The sequence below is a fragment of the Salvelinus fontinalis genome, chromosome 23 (assembly GCF_029448725.1).
Source record: "Salvelinus fontinalis isolate EN_2023a chromosome 23, ASM2944872v1, whole genome shotgun sequence".
In the NCBI taxonomy this organism is placed as follows: domain Eukaryota; kingdom Metazoa; phylum Chordata; class Actinopteri; order Salmoniformes; family Salmonidae; genus Salvelinus; species Salvelinus fontinalis.
Window position 1 is genome coordinate 47,031,551 of NC_074687.1, and position 23,808 is coordinate 47,055,358.

At 41.0% G+C, this 23,808-nt stretch overlaps 1 protein-coding gene across 1 annotated transcript in view; it reads right to left on the reverse strand.

Annotated features, from left to right (window-relative positions):
• Window positions 1-529: 529 nt before the first annotated feature.
• dnah7 (dynein, axonemal, heavy chain 7) overlaps window positions 530-23,808 on the reverse strand; it is a 212,557-nt gene continuing 189,278 nt past the window's right edge. The window contains exons 64-67 of the mRNA XM_055879049.1: window positions 16,798-16,950; window positions 14,839-15,016; window positions 14,005-14,108; window positions 530-5,780 (exon numbers count right to left, since the gene is read on the reverse strand). Coding sequence (XP_055735024.1) covers window positions 5,574-5,780; window positions 14,005-14,108; window positions 14,839-15,016; window positions 16,798-16,950 — 642 coding nt within the window. The 3' untranslated portion in view covers window positions 530-5,573. The remainder of the gene's footprint in view (window positions 5,781-14,004; window positions 14,109-14,838; window positions 15,017-16,797; window positions 16,951-23,808) is intronic.

Sequence of the window (23,808 nt, forward strand, 5' to 3'; positions counted from 1 at the left end):
GTCATGTACTCCTTGTTCACCCATGACCGAGTGGCCACACACGCCTCCAACTCAATCATCATGTTTGCAGACAACAAAACAGTAGTAGGCCTGATTACCAACACTGATGAAACAGCCTACAGAGAGGAGGTGAGGGCCCTGGCGGAGTGGTACCAGGAAAATAACCTCTCCCTCAACATTAACATAATGAAGGAGCTGATCATGGACTTCAGAGGGAGACAGCAGAGGGAGCATGCCCCCATCCACAATCGACAGGGCCACGATGGAGAAGGTGAAAAGTTCCTCGGCGTACACTTCACTGACAATCTGAAATGGTCAACCCACATATTAGGAGGCTGAATAAATTTAGCCTGGCCCCTAAGACCCTCACAAAATTTAACAGATTCACCATTGAGAGCATCCTGTCGAGCTGTTTCATCGCCTGGTACAACAACTGCAGGGCTACCAGAGGATGGTGTGGTCTGTCCAACGCATCACAGGGTGCACACTGCCTGCCCTTCAGGACACCTACAGCACCCACTGTCCCAGGAAGGCCAAAAAGATAATCAAGGACATCAACCACCCAAGCCACGGCCTGTTCACCCCGCTATTATCCAGAAGACGAGATTGGGTACAGGTGCATCGAAGCAGAGACCGAGAGACTGAAAAACAGCTTCTATCTCAAGGCCATGAGACTGTTAAATAGCCATCACAAGCCGGACTCTACCCAGTACTTTGCCCTGAACTTAGTCACTGTCACTAGCCGGCCACCACACGGTTACTCAACCCTGCAACTTAAAGGCTGCTGCTGCCTTATTTACATAGACATGGTATCACTAGTCACTTTAATAATGTTTACATACTGTGCACCTAGTCATTTCATATGTTTATACTGTATTCTAGTCAATGTCATCCTATTCAACTATTAGTGAAAATATACACTATTCTATCCTACGTACTCTACAGATACAGTTAAAGTCGGAAGTTTACATACACCTTAGCCAAATACATTTAAACTCGGTTTTCACAATTCCTGACATTTAATCTTTGTAAAAATGTCCCATCTTAGATCAGTTAGGATCACCACTTTATTTTAAGAATGTGAAATGTCAGAATAATAGTAGAGAGAATGATTTATTTCAGCTTTAATTTCTTTCATCAAATTCCCAGTGGATCAGAAGTTTACATACACTCAATTAGTATTTGGTAGCATTGCCTTTAAATTGTTTAACTTGGATCAAACGTTTCGGGTAGCCTTCCACAAGCGTCTCACAATAAGTTGGGTGAATTTTGGCCCATTCCCCCTGACAGAGCTGTCAGGGCTTTGTGATGGCTACTCCAATTCTTTGTTGTCCTTAAGCCATTTTTCCACAACTTTGCAAGTATGCTTGGGGTCATTGTCCATTTGGAAGACCCATTTGCGACCAAGCTTTAACTTCCTGACTGATGTCTTGAGATGTTGCTTCAATATATCCACATAGTTTTCCTCCCTCATGATGCCATCTATTTTGTGAAGTGCACCAGCCCCTCCTGCAGCAAAGCACCCCCACAACATGATGCTGCCACCCCTGTGCTTCACGGTTGGGATGGTGTTCTTCAGCTTGCAACCCTCCCCCTTTTTCCTCCAAACATAACGATGGGCATTATGGCCAAACAGTTCTATTTTTGTTTCACCAGAGGACATTTCCCCAAAAAGTACGATCTTTGTCCCCATGTGTAGTTGCAAACCGTAGTCTGGCTTTTTTATGAAGGTTTTAGAGCAGTGGCTTCTTCCTTGCTGATCGGCCTTTTAGGTTATGTCGATATAGGACTTGTTTTACTGTGGATATTGATACTCTTGTACTTGTTTCCTCCAGCATCTTCACAAGGTCCTTTGCTGTTGTTCTGGGATTGATTTGCACTTTTTGCACCAAAGTACGTTCGTCTCTAGGAGACAGAACGCGTCTCCTTCCTGAACGGTATGACGGCTGTGTGGTCCCATGGTGTTTATACTTGTGTACTATTGTTTGTACAGATGAACGTGGTACCTTCAGGCGTTTGGAAATTACTGAACTAGACTTGTGGAGGTCTATCATTTTTTTTCTTAGGTCTTGGCTGATTCCTTTGTATTTTCCCCTGATGTCAAGCAAAGGGGCACTGAGTTTGAAGGTAAGCCTTGAAATACATCCACAGGTACACCTCCAATTGAGGTAAACAATTGTCGGAAAAAATACTTGTGTCATGCACAAAGTAGATGTCCTAACCGACTTGCCAAAACTTTAGTTTGTTAACAAAAAATTTGTGGAGTGGTTGAAAAACAAGTTTTAATGACTCCAACCTAAGTGCATTTAAACTTCCGACTTCAACTGTATACTAAATACTCTATCCACATACTGTCCATAATGTCTAAACATCCCATCTGTCACGGCCGTCGTAAGGAGGAGACCAAGGCGCAGCGTGGTGAGCGTACATTCTTCTTTATTAAAAGAACGAACACTGAACAAATCGAACAAAATAACAAACCGAACCGTGAAGCTAATATGGATAGTGCAGACAGGCAACTAAACATAGATCAAGAACCCACAAAACCAAAAGGGAAAATGGCAACCTAAATATGATCCCCAATCAGAGACAAAGATAAACAGCTGCCTCTGATTGGTAACCAATTCAGGCCACCATAGACATACATATACCTGGACTTACCAAAACCCCTAGATATACAAAAACCTATACAATACAAAAACTAGCATTCCCACCCTCGTCACACCCTGGCCTAACCAAAATAATAAAGACCGTACCGACGGTCCCCCGGACTGGGGACCGTCGCTGGAGGCCCCGGACTGGGGATCATTGCTGGAGGCCCCGGACTGGGGATCGTCGCTGGATGCCCCGGACTGGGGATCGCCGCTGGAGATCCGGACTGTTAAAGTAGTTTCAAGTGCAGTCGCAAAAACCTTCAAGCGCTATGATGAAACTGCCGCTCATGAGGACTGCCAGAGGAAAGGAATACCCAGAGTTACCTCTGCTGCAGATGATAAGTTCATTAGAGTTACCAGCCTCAGAAATTGCGGCCCAAATAAATGCTTCAGAGTTCACGTAACAAACATCTCAACATCAGCTGTTCAGAGGAGATTGCGTGAATCAGACCTTCATGGTCGAAACGCTGCAAAGTAACCACTACAAAAGGTCACCAATAATAAGAAGAGACTTGCTTGGGTCAAGAAACGCAAGCAATCGACATTAGACCAGTGGAAATCTGTCCTTTGGTCTGATGAGTTCAAATTTGAGATTTTTGGTTCCAACCGCTGTGTCTTTGTGAGATGCAGAGTAGGTGAACGGAGGATTTCCGCATGTGTGGTTGCCACCGTGAAGCATGGAGGAGGAGGTGTGATGGTATGGGGGTGATTTGCTGGTGAAACTGTCTGTGATTAATTAGAATTCAAGGCACACTTTTCAATATGGCTACCACAGCATTTCCCATCTGGTGTGTGCTTAGTGGGACCATCATTTGTTGTTTAACAGGACAATGACCCAAAACACACCTCCAGGCTGTGTAAGGGCTATTTGAACAAGCAGGAGAGTGATGGAGTGCTGCATCAGATAACCTGGCCTCCACAATCACCCAACTTCAACCCAATTGAGATGGTTTGGGATGAGTTGAACAGCAGAGTGAAGGAAAAGCAGCTAACAAGTGCTCAGCATATGTGGGAACTCCTTCAAGACTGTTGGAAAAGCATTCCAGGTGAAGCTAGTTGAGAGAATGCCAAGAGTGTGCAAAGCTGTCATCATGGCAAAGGGTGGCTACTTTGAAGAATCTCAAATATAAAATATATTTTGATTTGTTTAACACCTTGTTGGTTAGTATATGATTCCATATGTGTTATTTCATAGTTTATGTATTCACTATTATTCTACAATGTAGAAAATAGTACAAATAAAGAAAAACCCTTGAATGAGTAGGTGTGTCCAAACTTTTGACTGGTACTGTATTATTTATACTCCGAACTCCGACATTGCTCCACCTAATATTTATATATTTCTTAATTCCATTAATTTACTTTTAGATCTGTGTGTATTGTTGTGAGTTGTTAGATATTAGTTTGACCAATCAGATGAACTTTGAAAAAGATCTGATGTGAAAAGATCTAATGTGACCAATTAGTCAGGAAAAAATATCATAATTTGGCTGCCTGTGTAAATGCAACCTTAGGGACATAACATGGGCAGTTTGAGCTACCAGGAAGTGACGTTGCAAACTAGTTCATTGCTGCCACCTCTCATTCAGTAACTGCAGGCTGCCATTCACTTTCTCTGTGTGCGATTTTAAAATAATCAGTTCAAGGACATACAGTACATCTGGTGCATTAGAAGCAATTAATGGTACCATGATTGTTTTCAAAAAAATGTTTTATATACATGAAGATTGACCACGAAGATTTCAATTTTTCCATTCACTATAATGGGGGGGATTCTATTTTCTGCTAACAACTTCTGCCGTACCGAGGTCGGCTATAAACCTTTTAGTCCCAGGGTCCTTAGATTAGTGATAAGCTTTGTGGGCACTATGGTGTTGATTGCTGGGCTGTAGTCAATGAACAGCATTGGTGTTCCTTTTGTCCAGGTGGGAAAGGGCAATGTGGAGTGCAATTGAGATTGCGTCATCTGTGGATCTGTTGGGGCGGTATGCAAATTGGAGTGGGTCCAGGATTTCCGGCATGATGGTGTTGACGTGAGCCAAGTCATTTTTTAAGATTATTACTTATTTTACGTGATTGGTGATTCATTTATGTTTGTCCGTCATTAGAAAAGATAGACTAGAATCGTTTTAACAATTTCATTTTTAATGTGAAGTGTGCATTGTATTGCCCCATCCCTGCCCCATCGCTGTTGCACACAGCAATTATGGTTGATTTAAGATTTTTTAAAAACTTCAATCCTGTTACTTTAATTGACACCTACTATAGTATATTTTCTTAATTTAAACTCTTGAGATGGGAAAACATGTTTTTTAATGAATTTGAACCGGTTTATATTTTTTTTACCAAATTACCTTAGCAAAAAGGCGCTCTAGTGGTGGAATGACCCATCTCAGATCACATTTGATTCTGCAGAGCTGCCCTCAGAACAAGATAGAATAAGAACAATCTGTGTTTGCATCTGTCATTGGAGAATTTGAAACAAAATTTGATTCGTTTAAAGAAAGTTGTGTTGCTCTAAAACGTTGCTCTATGTACAGATGCATCTTAGAAATCAAGAATTATTGTGAAAATGTAATGGCAATCATTGTTGGCAGACTACTCAAGAACTTTAAAAGTTCTGATTGTTGTGCAATCAGCCGTGTCGAATTTTAAGATTTTAAGGCTGATGTTCAATGTCCAGTGCTTGTGGGTATAGAGGCGTTGCATCTATGAGGTTTTGGGCTCATCCTCATCACTTGTGCTTTTGTGTATGCTTCCGTAGCCCATCAAAATAAAATATTATCACAAACTATTCTCAGCAATACATTCATGAAGCACTGTGTGAAAAAAAAAACAAGCCAGAGAACATCCTTTTCATAACAATTCTTACATAAAACTGGATAAATAGTAAGTGTAAAACAGAGCATAGGGGGAAGTCTATGCATTGAGCTGGCAAAGCAGCGCCACCCCTCGTCTGATCCAGTGCTCGGCGGGCACGTCCGAGTTGAGCGCCATGGCGATTACGTAGTTGGTGGAGTGGCCAGTGGTGGAGAGTGTGCCGCGGCGCTCGCCGGTCTTGTAGACGGGGGAGAGGTAGCACATACGCTGGGGGATGTCCTGCCTTTTGATTGGTTTCAGCCACATCTGGGGGGCAGGAGAGGGAAGAATGGATGGAGGACAGGAATGGAGAGAGGGGGTACAGGCAGAGAGGGGGGATGATGTCCACATGAGGAGTAGGCAGGAGGACAATGATGAGGAGAAAAGACAAGGTGGGATAATGGTTTTAGGAAATGGAATGGAGAATGGATGTGAGGAAGAAAGTTGGGACAACATCAGAGAATTAAACAATTAAACCAGTTGGAAATTTGGTGGCGTAACATTTGATACAATAGTAGTGAGAGAGTGAGACCCTGGGGTACATTAGCAGGTCTGGTAAAACAAAAAGGATAAACTGGAACACTCAACTTCTCACAAAAGCGAGTTTGTGAAATCCTCATCCAATTTGATAGCAGGAGCTGCTGGTTAGATTTGCATTTCAAATCTGACAGTGTTGTGTTTCCCCACACAAATAATAAACACATTTTAAATAAAGTTCCGCTCTTGTCAAAACAAATTTTGATAATAAGAGTGCCCTGAAATGTCTGAATATTAAAAAGAGAATGCTTGTGCATTATTCAACAGCCGGCATTGTGAGGGCAAAGAAGAAGAGGGGGGAAGAAACAACTGAGAAAACGTACAAAGCAATCAGTTATACTTTGTCTGAGAGCTTCTTGCAGGAATCTGCCACTAGCAATCTATTTTAATGTCTTACTTAATATACTATTCATACACCATATCAAGTTGTAATTAAGAAGCCCGCTAGAAACTAGGGGAGGATAAGAGAGGACAAACTTTGTTATTGCGCTTGCCATGTTTGGGCTGAAATTGATGCGGCTGGGTGAGGCCCTGAGATAGAGCTTTGAACACGACGCTGGGAACAATCTCCTGGGTTGAACAACGGAGCATCATTTTTTGATTCTGCCGTTTGTTGTTGTTTGTACTCTCCTTGGCACCGACAGGGTATTGTAGTCTGATAAAAAGAGCTGCCTCGTAGGAGTTAAGACACAGAATATAGATAGAATCTGCTCGGTTTCACTACAGTTGGGTCCACTGATACATGGGAAGATATTATCCCTCTATTATCCCTCTCTCTCTATGCCCGGTGGAATTCATGGGAAATGAATACATTAATCTTTATCCTCTGAAACCACTGTGAGGTATAACGCTATGCATCGAGGGAAGATGGAGACATTGTCCTGACATGAAATGGAAACTCAGTAGATACTGAATCATTTGCAACAAAAATCATCAGGATCTCATCAGGATCTTAACACGTAGGCCAGGATTCAAACACACCGCACTGCACCACAAAAGCTATTTAGTGTTCGCTCTACTTAGACCTTACTTATAAAACTGATATTTACTTATACAATCCCACGTTAAACAATCTACAACTTATAAAGTCTTCGTAAGCACAATATTCATGCAATATTCATGCCTCTATAAGCTTATGTCATACTGTATAAATGGTGTATAACATGTAACATATCAGCTCCCTATGTATGTTGCATTACAGCTCCCTATGTAGGGTGCTTTACCCCAAAAAGCTGTGCTGGAGCAGGGCAGAGATGCGTTCAACAAGGAAAATATTTTGTGAACATTAGCTAACGGCGTGTCTGTTTCTGGTCTAAACTGCCACTACAAATAATCAAGTGGCCATGTAGGCTATCCATTACATGTAGTAGAAATATAATAATAATAATAATAATAATAATAATAATAATAATAATAATAATAATAATAATAATTAGGGGGTGCTTATGCAGTCCTGTTTCACTGTATGTACAAGAGGGTAACCTGTACAGGTGGGAAATGTGTTTTTTGCATATTTTTTTTTTTAACCTTTATTTAACCAGGTAGGCTGGTTGAGAACAAGTTCTAACTGCGACCTGGCCAAGATAAAGCAAAGCAGTGTGACACAAACAACAACACAGAGTTACACATGGAACAAACAGACATACAGTCATTAATACAATAGAAACAATTCTATATACAGTGTGTGCAAATGAGGTAAGATTAGGGAGGGTAAGGCAATAAATAGGCCGTAGTGGCGAAGTAATTACAATTGATCAATTAAACACTGGAATGATATATCAGAAGTTGTGCAGAAGATGAATGTGCAAGTAGAGACACTGGGGTGCACAGGAGCAAAAGTTGGATGGGCTATGCACAGGTGCAATGATCTGTGAGCTGCTCTGACAGATGATGCTTAAAGTTAGTGAGGGAGATATGAGTCTTTAGCTTCAGTGATTTTTGCAATTAGTTCCAGTCATTGGCAGCAGAGAACTGGAAGGATTCCTGCCAAAGCAGGAATTGGCTTTGGGGGTGACCAGTGAAATATACCTGCTGGAGTGCATGCTACGGGTGGGTGCTGCTATGGTGACCAGTAGCTGAGATAAGGCAGGGCATTACCTAGCAAAGACTTATAGATGATCTGGAGCCAGTGGGTTTGGTGACGAACATGAAGTGAGGGCCAGCCAACGAGAGCATACAGGTCGCGATGGTGGGAAGTATATGGGGCTTTGGTGACAAAACGGATGGCACTGTGATAGACTGCATCCAATTTGCTGAGTAGAGTGTTGGAAGATATTTTGTAAATGACATCGTCGAAGTCAAGTATCGGTAGGATAGTCAGTTTTACGAGGGTATGTTTGGCAGCATGAGTGAATGATGCTTTGTTGCGAAATAGGAAGCCCAATCTAGATTACATTTTTCAATAAAAGATTGGAGATGCTTAATGTGAGTCTGGAAGGAGACACATTCCAGTCATCCCACTCCCCCTAAGACACCTTCACAGAGTGGGGTCACAGCCAGGGGATCAGCCATAATTGACGGCAACGCTGGTGCAATTATGAGGGTTAATTGCCTTAATCAAGGGCGGAAAAACACATTTTACCTTGTCGGCTCGACTGGCCCAATGCTCCCACTGGCCTCACTTGCGGTGAAAATGTCTCATAGTGATTTTCCTGAAGGTCTATGTCCCTAGAGTTTGAAAATGTGTGAAAGCAGTGCAGCTTTCTCTGTGTTATCGCTCTTTCTTGCATCCCTCCATCCCATACGTTTTAGTCATATGTACAGTTGAAGTCAGAAGTTTACATACACTTAGGTTGGAGTCATTAACCTGTTGGGGATGGGGGCGCTGTTTAGACTATTTATGCTAATGTGGCTAATTTTTTAAACGGCTTCCCACAAAATCCTTGATCGTACAATATGCATATTATTATTATTATTGGATAGAAAACAGTATATAGTTTCTATAGGAGTTGAAATTTTGTCTCTAAGTGGAACAGAGCCCATTCTACAGCAATTTCCCTGACATGGAGTCAGATTTGAGAAATGTTGGCCACTTTTCTGAAGTCAGTTAAAAGGGCACTGTCGTTGCTATGACTATACGGACACTTCTTACGTCTTCCCCTGGATGCCTTTACGTGATGACGATTCCAACGGGCTCGATTGCGCGTTCACAGGCCCTACAAATGAAAAAACTCTGAAGCTAGTCATTCTTTGGGAGCTGCGTAACGCGCGTGGAAGACACCGACCCTCTCCTGTTCCAAGCGTTAGTTTAGCCTGTTATATTTCTCCGGTCATCTTTTCACTCGTTATAGGAGTTACAAACATCATAAAGTAGTTAATTTAAAGCGTTTTATAGCAATTTATATCCGTTTAGTGCGATTTTGGGACATTTATTTTTGCAACGATGTGAAAAGTTGGGCATGCTTTTCAGTTCATCCCGAACTCAGTTGACATTTCCACATGGCAAGAGGACAGCTTTCCACCAAAAGACGATTTCTCCCAAGAAAGGATCCTTTGCCCAAGATACTGATGGAAGAACAGCTCAAGGTAGGACATTTTTATTATGATAAATCGTGTTTCTGTCGAAACATTTTAGTGGCTTAGGACGCCATGTTTTTTGACGTAGCTTCGCTTGGCGCAAGCTGTATTGAAAAGTAAGGATAAATTAAAAAATGTAATAACGCAATTGTATTAAGAATTAAATTGTCTATCAATCCCTGTCCACCCTATATTTTTTAGTCACGTTTATGAGTATTTATGTATAAGAGTAGATCACTGTCTAAGTGGCGCAAGGACATTTTCTGACCAGCTGAGCTACATTTCACATTGTCTAACCATGATTTTGGTGGCTAAATATAAACATTTTCGATCAAACTGTATATGCATGTTGTAATGTGATGTTACAGGAGTGTCATCGGAAGAATTCTGAGAAGGTTAGTGAAAAAATTAATATCTTTTGGCGATGTTGACTTTTATCGCTCACTTTGGCTAGAATCAATGCTGGGCTGCTAATTGCTATGTGCTAAGCTAATATAACGATTTATTGTGTTTTCGCTGTAAGACACTTAGAAAATCTGAAATATTGTCTGTATTCACAGGATCTGTGTCTTTCGATTCGTGTATGCTGTGTATTTTTACGAAATGTTTGATGATTAGTAGTTAGGTAAACACGTTGCTCATTGTAATTATTCTAGTCCATTTGTGATGGTGGGTGCAATTGTAAACTATGCCATATACCTGAAATATGCACTTTTTTCTAACAAAACCTATCCCATACCATAAATATGTTATCAGACTGTCATCTAATGAGTTTTTTTGTTGGTTAGGGGCTATAAATATCTTAGTTTAGCCGAATTGGTGATGGCTACTGGTGTTGGTGGACAAATAAAAGATGGTGGATTATGCTAATGTGTTTTTAGGTAATAGATGTACATCTTTACATATTGTGTCTTCCCTGTAAAACATTTTAAAAATCGGAAATGTTGACTGGATTCATAAGATCTGTGTCTTTCATTAGCTGTATTGGACTTTAATGTGTGAAAGTTAAATATTTTAAAAAAATATTTTTTTTGAATTTCGCGGCACTGGTTTTTCAGTGGGGGGGGGGGGGGGGTGCCGCTAGCGCCACGCTGATCCTAGACAGGTTAACTTATTGAGAATACAGGGGGTGCTGTTTTCGCATTAGCATAATTTGCTCTACAGATTAAACTGCCTCTTATTCAATTATTGCTCTTACTATATGCATATAATTAATACCATTGGATAGAAAACAATCTATAGTTTCTAAAACCGTTTCAATTTTGTCTCTGAGTGAAACAGAAGTCATTTGACAGCACTTTCCCTGACCAAGAAGAAGAATGCAAGATGTGTATGCTCGCTTCAACACTCTGCCTATATATGGTCACGCCACCTATGACCCGAAACACACTTCATTCGTCTTCCTCTGGGTGTCAAGAGGACGTCAGAGGAGAATTTTTTTGTTTATCTTGTACTGACGTGAAATAAGACCTATTTCTTTGGCGTGACCGACAACTTCCGGTTCTCTGAATCGCGCGATTTGGAGGTGCGATTGTCTACTGTTTTGCTGCCGTTACGGATGAAAACTATCTCCGTCTCGAAGTTTGTTTGATACATGTGACCATATCATCGTAATGTATGTTTTTTCAATATAGTTTAATCAGATTATTTGAATTTTTTCGGGAGTTTTGCCGTGTTCCGTTCTGTGACTTTTTTTACTTTGGACAGATCCGTGCCAGTCGACCAGTACCTATGCTAAATGAAGAGGGAAAGTTGCCATTATGAATGGATTGAACGACTCATCAGGACTAAGGACACCTTGATCAACATTCTGATGAAAGATCAGCAATAGTAAGACCCAATTTACGATGTTATTTCATATATCTGTCGTGCATGTGAACTGGTCGTGGGCGCCCAGCTGGTTCTGGCTGGCGTGGCTATGCTAATTTAGCGCTACATTTTGTTTTCGCTATAAAACATTTAATAAATCTGAAATATTGTTTGGATTCACCAGATGTTGGGCTTTCAATATCTGTACGCTGTGTATTTTTCTGAAATGTTTTAAGATAAGTAATTAGTTATATGACGTTGGTCTCTGTAATTGTTCTGGCTGCGTCGGCACTATTTCAGATTGCAGCTGCAATGTAGAACTGTGATTTATACCTGAAAAATGCACATTTAAAAAAAAAAAACTATGCCATACCATAAATATGTTATCAGACTGTCATCTTATGAAGTTGTTTCTTGGTTAGTGGCTATATATATTTTTATTTAGTCGAATTAGTGATAGCTACTGACGCAGGAAAAAACTGTTGGAGTAAAAAAATGGTGTCTTTTGCTAACGTGTTTAGCTAATAGATTTTACATATTGTGTCTTCCCTGTAAAACATTTTAAAAATCTGAAATGGTGGCTTTATTCACAAGATCTGTATCTTTCATTAGGTGTCTTGGACTTGTGATTTAATGATATTTAGATGCTACTATTTAATTGTGACGCTATGCTAGCGATGCTAATCAGTGTGGGGGGGGTGGGGGGTGCTCCCGGATCCGGGGTAGAGGCTCGTTAGAGGTTAACTCGTTTTTCAACCACTCCACACATTTCTTGTTAACAAACTAAAGTTTGTCAAGTCAGTTAGGACATCTACTTTGTGCATGACACAAGTAATTTTCCCAACAATTGTTTACAGAAAGATTATTTCACTAATAATTCACTGTATCACAACTCCAGTGGGTCAGAAGTTTACATACACTAAGTTGACTGTGACTTTAAACAGCTTGGAAAATTCCAGAAAATTATGTCATGGCTTTAGAAGCTTCTGATAGGCTAATTGACATCATTTGAGTCAATTGGAGGTGTACCTGTGGATGTATTTCAAAGCCTACCTTCAAACTCAGTGCCTCTTTGCTTGACATCATGGGAAAATCAAAATAAATCAGCCAAGACCTCCAAAAACAAATTGTAGACCTCCACAAGTCTGGTTCATCCTTGGGAGCAATTTCCAAATGCCTGAAGGTACCACGTTCATCTGTACAAACAATAGTATGCAAGTATAAACAGCATGGGACCACGCAGCCATCATACCGTTCAGGAAGGAGACGTGTTCTGTCTCCTAGAGATTAACGTACTTTGGTGCAAAAAGTGCAAATCAATCTCAGAACAACAGCAAAGGACCTTGTGAAGATGTTGGAGGACACAGATACAAAGTATCAATATCCACAGTAAAATTAGTCCTGTATCGACATAAGCTGAAAGGCCGCTCAGCAAGGAAGAAGCCACTGATCCAAAACCGCCATAAAAAAAGCCAGACTACAGTTTGCAACTGGACATGGGGACAAAGATCGTACTTTTTGGAGAAATGTCCTCTGGTCGGATGAAACAAAAAATATAACTTTTAGGCTATAATGACAATCGTTATGTTTGGAGGAAAAAGATGGATGCTTGCAATCCGAAGAACACCATCCCAACCGTGAAGCACGGGGGTGGCAGCATCATGTTGTGGGGGTGCTTTGCTGCAGGAGGGACTGGTGCACTTCACACAATAGATGGCATCATGAAGAAAGAAAATGATGTGGACATATTGAGGCAACATCTCAAGACATCAGTCAGGAAGTTAAAGCTTGGTCGCAAATGGGTCTTCCAAATGGACAATGACCCCAAGCATACTTCCAAAGTTGTGGCAAAATGGCTTATGGACAACAAAGTCAAGGTATTGGAGTGGCCATCACATAGCCCTGACCTCAAATCCTTTAGAACATTTCTGGGCAGAACTGAAAAAGCATGTGTGAGCAAGGAGGCCTACAAACCTGACTCAGTTACACCAGCTCTGTCAGGAGGAATGGGCCAAAATTCACCCAAGAAACGTTTGACCCAAGTTAACACAATTTAAAGGCAATGCTACCAAATACTAATTGAGTGTACGTAAACTTCTGACTCATTGGGAATGTGATGAATGAAATAAAAGCTGAAATAAATAATTCTCTCTACTATTATTCTGACATTTCACATTCTTAAAATAAAGCAGTGATCCTAACTGACCAAAGACAGGGAATTGTTACTAGGATTAAATGTCAGGAATTGTGGAAAAACTGAGTTTAAATGTATTTGGCTAAGGTGTATGTAAACTTCCGAGTTCAACTCTATGAGGGTTTACGTTAGACTGCTTATAACACTGAACCTATAGGTCAATCGGCACCAATCCTTTTGACCAAGTTACTCATGACCTCTAGTTTCTGTTTGCCAAATTAGAAAAAAAGTTACCAGTAAATTCTTGAGTTATTTGACTATGTCAAAGAAAAAAAAATCTAAGAAGAACAATAGGTTTTGCTTCGCTGTGAACCACTAAAAATAGTTTAAGATGATCTTTCACCTAGGAATGACAAATCATTCCCTGATGTTTGTTGCAAATTTGTATGTGTATTGCTTAAGGTGTAATTTGTGAGCTTGTGATGAGTTACTCACCGCAGGCATGGCGTCATGTAGCACTTTGGGGTAGGACTCAGCCAAGAGCTTGGTCTTTCTGTCCCAACGTGCACAGTCAAGGTAGAGCCCATAAATGTACACACCTGAGAAACACACATACAATCAGATACACGATACCTAGCACACCAACTGTTGATCCACGCACACACACACAACAGAGTACAATTTCAACATGATGCACAGAGTACAATTTTAATATTGTACTCGAGTGTAACTGTGGCTTCCACTCTTAAAGCCAGGAGCATCATGGCAAGCTGATGAAAGAGCAGCAGGGGACTGATGGAGAGGTTGCAGTACAACATGATACAACATGTTTTGAACACATTTCTAACAAATTCAATGGCTTATTTCATGTGAATTTAAATAATTTCCATTAGGAGGGTATTGCAGGGCTGGGGACAGAGGAGGGGAGCGTCCCTCTTTCTCTCTCCGTATCGATTTATTTTCTCTCTTATTCTCCAATCATTATCTTCCTCCCTCCCTTTCTTTCCATACTCTCTCTCTAGTCTCTTGCTACCCACCATTCGCTCTAACCCTTACCTTTCAGACTCTCTCTCCATCACCTTTCTCTCTCTCTTCCCACTTGCCCTCTCTAAAACTGCTCTGGATGTGATCAGGACAAACATAAACTGGGAAAGCAGGATTTTGGCTCAGGAATAGGTCAGTTTCAATGAATGGAGGATTGTGTCAGAAAAGCAGGAATGCCTGATTAATCAAGAGAAATCACATCCCTCATCTCTTTCTCTACTTCACCCTTTTACTTCTCACTGCCCTCTCTCACCCTTCCATCCCTCCACCCTCTGTCTGTCTCACCGTCTTCGGGGGGCTGGCAATACTCCTTGTCATCCAGCACCTCAAAGTCGAAGCCCAGCAAGTCGATGGGGATGGTGTGTTTGCGGGCATAGTTCTGCTGGCCTCCTGTCAGGAAGGCCTGGGTGAAGAAGAAGCCTGACATCCAGAATACTGCCGGGGTCCCGTGTTCATACCAGTCCTGCAGAGGGACGAATGAAGCACAGCACAAAGGCAAACTAAGGTCGGCAGGCAATTAAAGGGTGATACTTTGCAGGTGCAGTATGAAAGTTTACCTACCCCCTCACGAGGTAAAGGTTTTCTGTTAAAAACAATAAAGGCAGACTGAAGGTCAGAGAGACAGCCTTGTCAACAGGAGCAACACAATATCCAACAGTAGCCCTCGGCTAATAGTCAAAGTTTAAAGTACACTACTTAACCAAAAGTATGTGGACATGTGCTCGTCGAAATCTCATTCTGTCACTCCCTGATCTGTTTCACCTGTCCTTGTGCTTGTCTCCACCCCCCTCCAGGTGTTTCCCATCTTCCCATTTATCCCCTGTGTATTTATACCTGTGTTTTCTGTCTATGTTGCTAGTTATTCTTGTTTGTTCAAGCCTACCAGCATTTTGTCTCAGCTCCTAATTTCCCGTAGTCTCTCTTTTTCTGTTCCTCCTTGTTTTTGACCTTTGCCTGTCCTGACTCTGGAAATTGAATGATTTTTAAAACTGAATGATTGTTTTTAATGAGTTATTGTTTTGTGATTTTGGTTTATGTAGAATATATGTATTTTCTATGTAAATTCATGTTCTCTTAAATCTTGTAATTTTCTTTTAAATTGAGAAGATTCTCAAAATGGGGGAAATGTCGTGGAAAATTGCAAGATTATGTTATAATGCTTGTATTACATTATAATATTTACTTTTGACCAAATAGAGTATTCTTTCAACTATTGTGTGTGTGTGTTCCACTGAGGATGGGCCTCTATGAGATAGCACTGACAGAGGAGATTTACGATGTCTTTGGGTGATAAAACCTAAAGAGCATTCCAGAGAACATGAGCTAATGGTTCTGTTCTATGCCGTACCAGGGAGAGACGGTTCCCTTTTGGAGTAAGGGGGCCAGACACTGGTCTTAACAATGAAAACTGTTGACACAGCAGTAACTGCCTGCTATGTTTTATAGATATCTTTTATACAAATCGTAACCTTTGTGAACTGTTCCTAAGATCTGTGGTTCGTCAGTGTAAGTTGAGAGGGGTGTATCTTGGCTATAAAAGATCTTTGTACTTTTCTGTTGGTACTTTTCAATGGTTGATTAGAGATAGCGCATCATTGAAAGTCAAAAAAGGCTATTGCAAAACTCTTATTAAAAAATATGTAGTTTAAGTACAACTCTGACTGGTGTGGGAAGTTTGTAACTCTCCTCATTTGGTAAAGCAGAAATATGACACCACAGGTCTTAGTGCCAGCGTCGGTTTGTGGTGGTAAATAGACGGCTACGAAAAATATAGATCAAAAATCTCTTGGTAGATAGTGTGGTCTACAGCTTATCATGAGGTACTCTACCTCAGACGAGCAATACCTCGAGACTACCTTAATATTAGACATTGCGCACCAGCTGTTATTAACAAATAACAGACACACGTCTTACCGGCCATAGCTGTTCTGTCCTGCAGATGCACGGAAAACCCAGCCAACTGTATATTATCCTTGTCGGCGTTCAGCCACAACTCGGTGAAACATAAGATATTACAGTTTTTAATGTCCTGTTGGTAGGATGGTCTCGGATGGAGCTCATCCAGAAGTTCTGATATCCAGAAGCTCTTTTCAGTCATAAAAGACGATAGCATCAACATGATGTACAAAATAAGTTACAAACAATGCGGGAAAAAGACAAGTGGTTAGGAGCCTGTAAAATGGCAGCCATCCCCTCCGGCGCCATTCTTCACTACCTAGGGGAAACTTCACACGGAGCATGTACCTGAAGGAACTTGAGCCTATCCAGGAAGTCATTGACGTAGCTGCCCAGGGGTTTGAGGCTGGGGTAGGACTTCTTTATCCACATGCCAGGGATACGACCTTTCAGAATGCTGTTCACCACCTCCTCCAGCTCACCAGACATCACCACCAGGCCCTGACACACACACACACACACACGCACACATACAGACACACAGTTAATGTGTATGGCAATACATTGTAGTTATTTTATTTTTGATTTAACTAGGCAAGTCAGTTAAGAACAAATTCTTTATTACAATGATGGCCTACACCAGCCAAAACCAGAAGACGCTGGTCTAATTGTGCGCCGTCCTAAGGGACTCCCAATCACGGCTGGTTGTGATACAGTCTGGATTCGAACCAGGGTGTCTATAGTGACACCTCTAGCACTGAGATGCATTGCCTTAGACTGCTGCGCCACTCAGGAGTTATAGTGGTCTAGCCTAAATAACACATAAATCATAATACCCATACATACTGTATACACAAAGCAAAACACTAATTTCTTAAAGTCCTATGGACAGTAGGTATGCTGAACAGTGAACACTATAGCCCATCTCAGACCTAGGAAGAAGAGAGTCCCAGACTCTGGAGTGTAGCAGCCAGGAAGAGATCCAGGCTTGTCCGTTTAGAACATCCCTCCAGAGATGTGACAGCCAAATAACGGGTACTTGAGAAAGGCTACGCAAGAGGCTCCACTCCACTCAAATCACTGTCACCCCCCGATAACCCTACTCATCATACCGTTCCTGCTTTAACCCCACAGGACTGGAGCTTCATCTGAAAAGTCGACTCGCTGAGACAGGGACTCTGTGTGGGAACTCTACAGTGACAGTACCCTAAGGAGGCTCCCTAGAGCTAGTGTTTGTCTCTGAAGCGATTACTAGGGCCGACTTGGACACAGAGGGTGACCTCTCGAGTACCACCTCAGCGCTGAGGCATTCACATGGAGTAGGATCTAGGCAGAGAAGTCCAGCGCTTGAATAGAAGACTGAAGAACACTAAGTGTGTTCTCTCATGGGATGTATTGGCTCCATTGTTTATATCTTTCTTGTTTACAGTTATGTTGTTGGATTAGGCTTTGAGGGTATACATCACGGAGTATGAGAGTCACTTTAATCTAGTAAATTTACCATTTGAACAACTTTAGTTGACAGGAATCGAATGCTTTTGAGGCCAGCTCTGCTTTTCAGTGTGGTAAAACAGTGGCTAGCCCTTTGCAATCAAAATAAACATCTCAACAAGTCCATTTGAACCAGCGCACTTAGAACAAGCCGTATTCATGGGTTGCACCTCCATCACTCAGTAATGCCATTGTTATGAAGATTCTAAATTCTGACGTCTCAGCCATCGTGACTCCCAAAATGATTGTTTCGTTTAAATTAGTGTCTTGAAAATACAATGGCATTGCTAAAGTAGACAAATAATTAGTAGGAAACAACTTTGTCGTCATTATGATGTCGCCAAATCTACTAGCTAGCAATGCTAACATCGGTAACTAATGTTAAATAATTAGCTAGAAATGCTAACGTTAAGTCCAGTACTCTCCCCTCACTCTTTGCTAGTTAGCTAACGTTATACTACATCTAAAAGCTCTTTCTAACAAGTCAGTTTTTTCGTCCGAATACTCGAAAGCATGAAAATGGCCGCTACAGCAGCGTTTGTGACATTATGCAGATTTTCCGGAAAAGTGGGGGGAAAACGCATCAGACTGCATCAAAATAGGAATCTATCTTTTTTCGGAATTCAGAAGAAAAATCAGGTTGCAAGTCGCATCATCTCAGTCAAATTGAAGCTGCTTTTGTAATATGTTCGAGAATTATAAACTCACCCTGTCATCTGCTGCGTTAGATTAATTCACTAATTATTTGTCTATCCAATCATTTGGTTATTGTCAGGGGCGCAACTAATCACTGGGGACAGGGAGGTCATGTCACCCCACATCCTGAAATTGCACTTTTGTACCCCCAGTTTTATCATTGCAATGTGATACAAAAAGCGGCAATGGTGTGCTTTAGGACCATGCAGACGCCTCAGAGTGGTCGGGTAAGTGCTGTTTCTGTACAGCACTTTGAGATATCAGCTGATGTACGAAGGGCTATATAAATAAATTTGATTTGGGTAGGCTGTGGGTAGCCAGATTTAGGACCATGCGGACACCACAGAGCAGGCAGACAGGCTGTGTGGAAGGCAAAGCTTCTGTAAGGCTGGCTGGACCAGCACTGGAGAGTTGAACTGATGAAGCTGCAATCAGTGTGTTGCGCTCTTTCCCCTGAGTTGTAAAAGCAAGCAGAGCAGAAACCAGAGCATGCAGGCACTACCAGGAGACAGGCCAGTACATCAGGAGACGTGGAGGAGGCCGTAGAAGGGCAACAACCCAGCAGCAGGACCGCTACCTCCGCCTTAGTGCAAGGAGGTGCACTGCCAGCGCCCTGCAAAATGACCTCCAGCTGTCTCCTGGTAGCGCCTGCATGCTCTGGACACTACGCTGACAGACACAGCAAACCTTTTTGCCACAGTTCGCATTGATGTGCCATCCTGGATGAACTGCACTACCTGAGCCACTTGTGTGGGTTGTAGACTCCGTCTCATGCTACCACTAGAGTGAGAGCACCGCCAGCATTCAAAAGTGACCAAAACATCAGCCAGGAAGCATAGGAACTGAGAAGTGGTCTGTGGTCACCACCTGCAGAATCACTCCTGTTTTGGGGGGTGTCTTGCTAATTGCCTAGAATTTCCACCTTTTGTCTATTCCATTTGCACAACAGCATGTGAAATTTATTGTCAATCTGTGTTGCTTCCTAAGTGGACAGTTTGATTTCACAGAAGTGTGATTGACTTGGAGTTACATTGTGTTGTTTAAGTGTTCCCTTTATTTTTTTGAGCAGTGTATAATAGCCTCAGATATGAGGTTTACATCTAATTGTTGTATAAGATGAATGAGTGAGGATGATACTGTTTGTAAAATTGTGTAATGTGATTTTGGAGTGTTTAATGAAGGAAACTCCAATTCCCTTTTGAGTTTAACTAAATCAGAGGACCGCCCATGAGCCCAGTTAGGGTCGGGCATCCTGGGACAGGCCCTTTTCTGCAACTCCCGAATAAAACCCCCACCTTGAGAATTTCTCACCAGACCATGTTTTCGCTCAATCACGAGAGGACAAAGGTTGCAGACCAGCTTACCTCGATAAAGAGAAGGCCAAGGTTTGAGACCAGACTGCTGAATCTTTTAACCATCCCACGTGGTTAAACTCTTAGACTATCGATACCGACAGAATAAGAACAAGTCTTTGATATTAATTGCTAGTCTGCAGCTAGGAATTCGGTCTCATTGAACGCGAAGAACGACAACCACCGAAACACCTATCCATAACGACATGAATGAATGTCACTCTGAACTAACCACTCTAACCACGACAGACAGAGAGAAAGAGAGAGACGGACAATTCTACAAAAGAAACAAACTTTTCAACAGCGATCAAGACGACACACTGAGCGTAAATATATATATTGATTGCAATTGTTCCCGAATGAGTGAGGGTTCATGTGCAAAGGATTAGCATTTAAATTGTTGTAATTATCAACTTTGTAGTGTCTCATCTCAGTTGACCCCCACTTCCCTTTTTGTCCACCAAGCCGCGATACCGGTTTATCCCACTAGGGAAACTCCGTTATCGTTTCCTTGTAACTATCTACTGTTTGTTTATGCATTTCTGTGAATTACTTAGTTAGTAAATAAATTATTTAAGACAATTGATGTATGGATGACTCATAGTGAAGACTGGGTTCGTGCAGATAACCAACAATTTACGACGTTTGGAATGAGACTAACGTGAGGTAAAATAAATAATTCATTAATCAGAAGACTATTGATCAGATATGAAAATATCTGAAAAGTTATATTAGGAAAATTATAACTTTGTAATCTGAATATTTTCCTTGGTGCCCCGACTTCCTAGTTTATTACAGTTACATGATTAATCAGTTTAATCGCGTAATAATAATTACAGAGAATCTTTGATAAAAACAAAGTCTTCAGTTAATGATAGTAAAGACACGACAATAAAAATAAGGACATTATCGAACAAAATGACCTTTTGTGATATATCTGGGACCTTTTGGAGTGCCAACAGAAGAAGATCATCAAAGGTAAGGCATTTATTATTTCGCTATTTCTGACTTTCTTGGCGCACCTGCCTGGTTGAAATATGTTTTTCATGCTTTTATATGCAGGGCGCTGTCCTCAGATAATCGCATGGTGTGCTTTCGCCGTAAAGCATTTTTGAAATCTGACACATTGGCTGGATTAACAAGAAGTTAAGCTATATTTTGATGAATTACACTTGTGATTTTATGAAAGTTAAATATTTATAAATCTGTAGTTTGAATTTCGCACTCTGCAATTTCTGTCCCACCTGCCCATAAGAAGTTAACAATGTCTACACTGTATGTCTGATCAATTTCATGTTATTTTAATGGACAAAATATTTAGCTTTTCTTTCAAAAACAAGGACATTTCTAAGTGACCCCAAACTTTTGAACGGTAGTGTACGTGAGAGGCCTATCTGGCTTATATGGTTATGATGGCCATAATGCTTCTTGACAGTGTCATAAAGTACATTTTCTACAAATTATTTAAAATATGATTTAAAAAAAAACATGACTGTAAAGATGTAATTACAACAACAACAAAGGATTTAAGAAACAAACGAAAGGAAAGTTCTTGGCTGGGAAAAAATACATTTGAATAAATGTGGGTTTCGACACTCATGTAGTTGTCATAACCAGCCATAAAATAATGCAATATGTCACAACAGGTGTAACTATATTATGACAGGTTATGACAAGTTATGTCAGCTGTTATGACATATTATGACATGGTCAAGTAAAGTGGGATCAAGTAAAGTGTTATTACAGTTCTTCAGGTCCGGCTTATAGGATGTCTCGTGCAGAGATTGTTCAGTTTGTTCTTTAGTGATTGTACGTTCGCCAATAGAACGGCAGCAGTCTCATCAGAATGCCAGCTTGCGCCGTCAATTACTCTTTCGAGTACCCGGGGATTAGGGCCTGGTCCGGAGTAAGCAGAAAGTCCCGAGCTGCCAACTCGTCGAAGTAGAAATTGTCATCCAAATCAAGGTTAGTGAATGCTGTTCTGATGTCCAGAAGCTGTTTTAAGTCATAGGAAATTATGCTGGAGACATGTAAAAAAGAAGTTAAGATCAGTGTAAAAAAAAAAGCAGAATTGATCAGAAGCCCGTAAAACGTCACCTATCTCATTAGTGCCATTGAGAATGCATGGAGTAGAACGTTCAGTTGGGCACCAGACCTCAAGAGAACATTCATAATATTGACACAATGTGCAACCCAAGAATAGAATCATTGGGTGTTTCTCAAAATGCATACTACTGTGCTCCGAGCACACAAATTAAGTATGATATGGAGTATGAGTCCATATCAAAGTATGCGAAACGGAGCAAGGAGGGCACTTCTCAAATGCGTACTTTGTATATACAGTACCAGTCAAAAGTTTGGACCTATTCTTTCAAGGGTTTTTCTTTGTTTTTCCTATTTAACTTCTCTGGGGCAGGGGGGACGCAAACGTCCCACCGGCCAATAGCCAGGGAAAATACAGCGCACCATATTCAACTAACATGATATAAAAATCAAACTTTCATTAAATCACACATGTAAGATACCAAATTAAAGCTACACTCGTTGTGAATCCAGCCAACATGTCAGATTTAAAAAAAGCTTTTCCGTGAAAGCATAAGATGCTATTATCTGATGATAGCACAAAAGTAAAAAAAGAGAGAAGCATATTTCATCACTGCAAGCACGACACAAAACGCAGAAATAAAATATAAAATCATGCCTTACCTTTGACGAAATTCTTTTGTTGGCACTCCAATATGTCCCATAAACATCACAAATGATCCTTTTGTTCGATTAATTCCGTCGATATATATCCAAAATGTCAATTTATTTGGACCGTTTCATCCAGAAAAACACAGCTTCCAACTTTCGCCAAGTCACTACAAAATATATCAAAAGTTACATGTAAACTTTGAAATGTTTTGGTAAACTACTTTGGTAATACAACGTTAGGTATTTTTAAACGTTAATAATCGATCAATTTGAAGATGGGAGGATCTGTGTTCAATACAAAAAGAAAACAAACTGACGCAACTTTTTTCGTAACGTGACTCTCTCAAAATATTTACTTCATGTGACCCTCATTTACGATAGCCCTACTTCTTCACTACACAAAGGAATAACCTCAACCGATTTCCAAGGACTGGTGACATCCAGTGGAAGCGGTAGGAACTGCAAGCAAGTCCATTAGAAATCTGGTGTCTCTAAAAAAGCTCATTGAAAAGACAGTGACATCGAAAAAATACAAATTTTGAATGGTTTGTCCTCAGGGTTTTGCCTGCTACATAAGTTCTGTTATTCTCACAGACATGATTCAAACAGTTTTAGAAACTTCAGAGTGTTTTCTATCCAAATCTACTAATAATATACATATCTTATATTCTGGGGATGAGTAGCAAGCAGTTGAATTTTGGCATGATATTTTTCCCGAAAGTGAAAATGCTGCCCCCTGCCCTCAAGAATCCCAAAATATATTAGAATCTTCAAACTATACACCCTTTGCCTTGATGACAGCTTTGCACCCTATTGGCATTCTCTTAACCAGTTTCACCCGGAATGCTTTTCCAACAGTCTTGAAAGAGTTCCCACATATACTGAGCATTTGTTGGCTGCTTTCCTTAAAGTGTTATGACGGCTCCCGAGTGGCGCAGTGGTTTAAGACACTGCATTTCAGTGCTAGAGGCATCACTACAGACACCCTGGTTCGAATCCAGGCTGTAACACAACCGGCCGTGATTGGGAGTCCCATAGGGTGGCGCACAATTGGCCCAGCGTTGTCCGGGTTTGGCTGGTGTAGGCCGTCATTGTAAATAAGAATTTGTTCTTCACTGACTTGCCT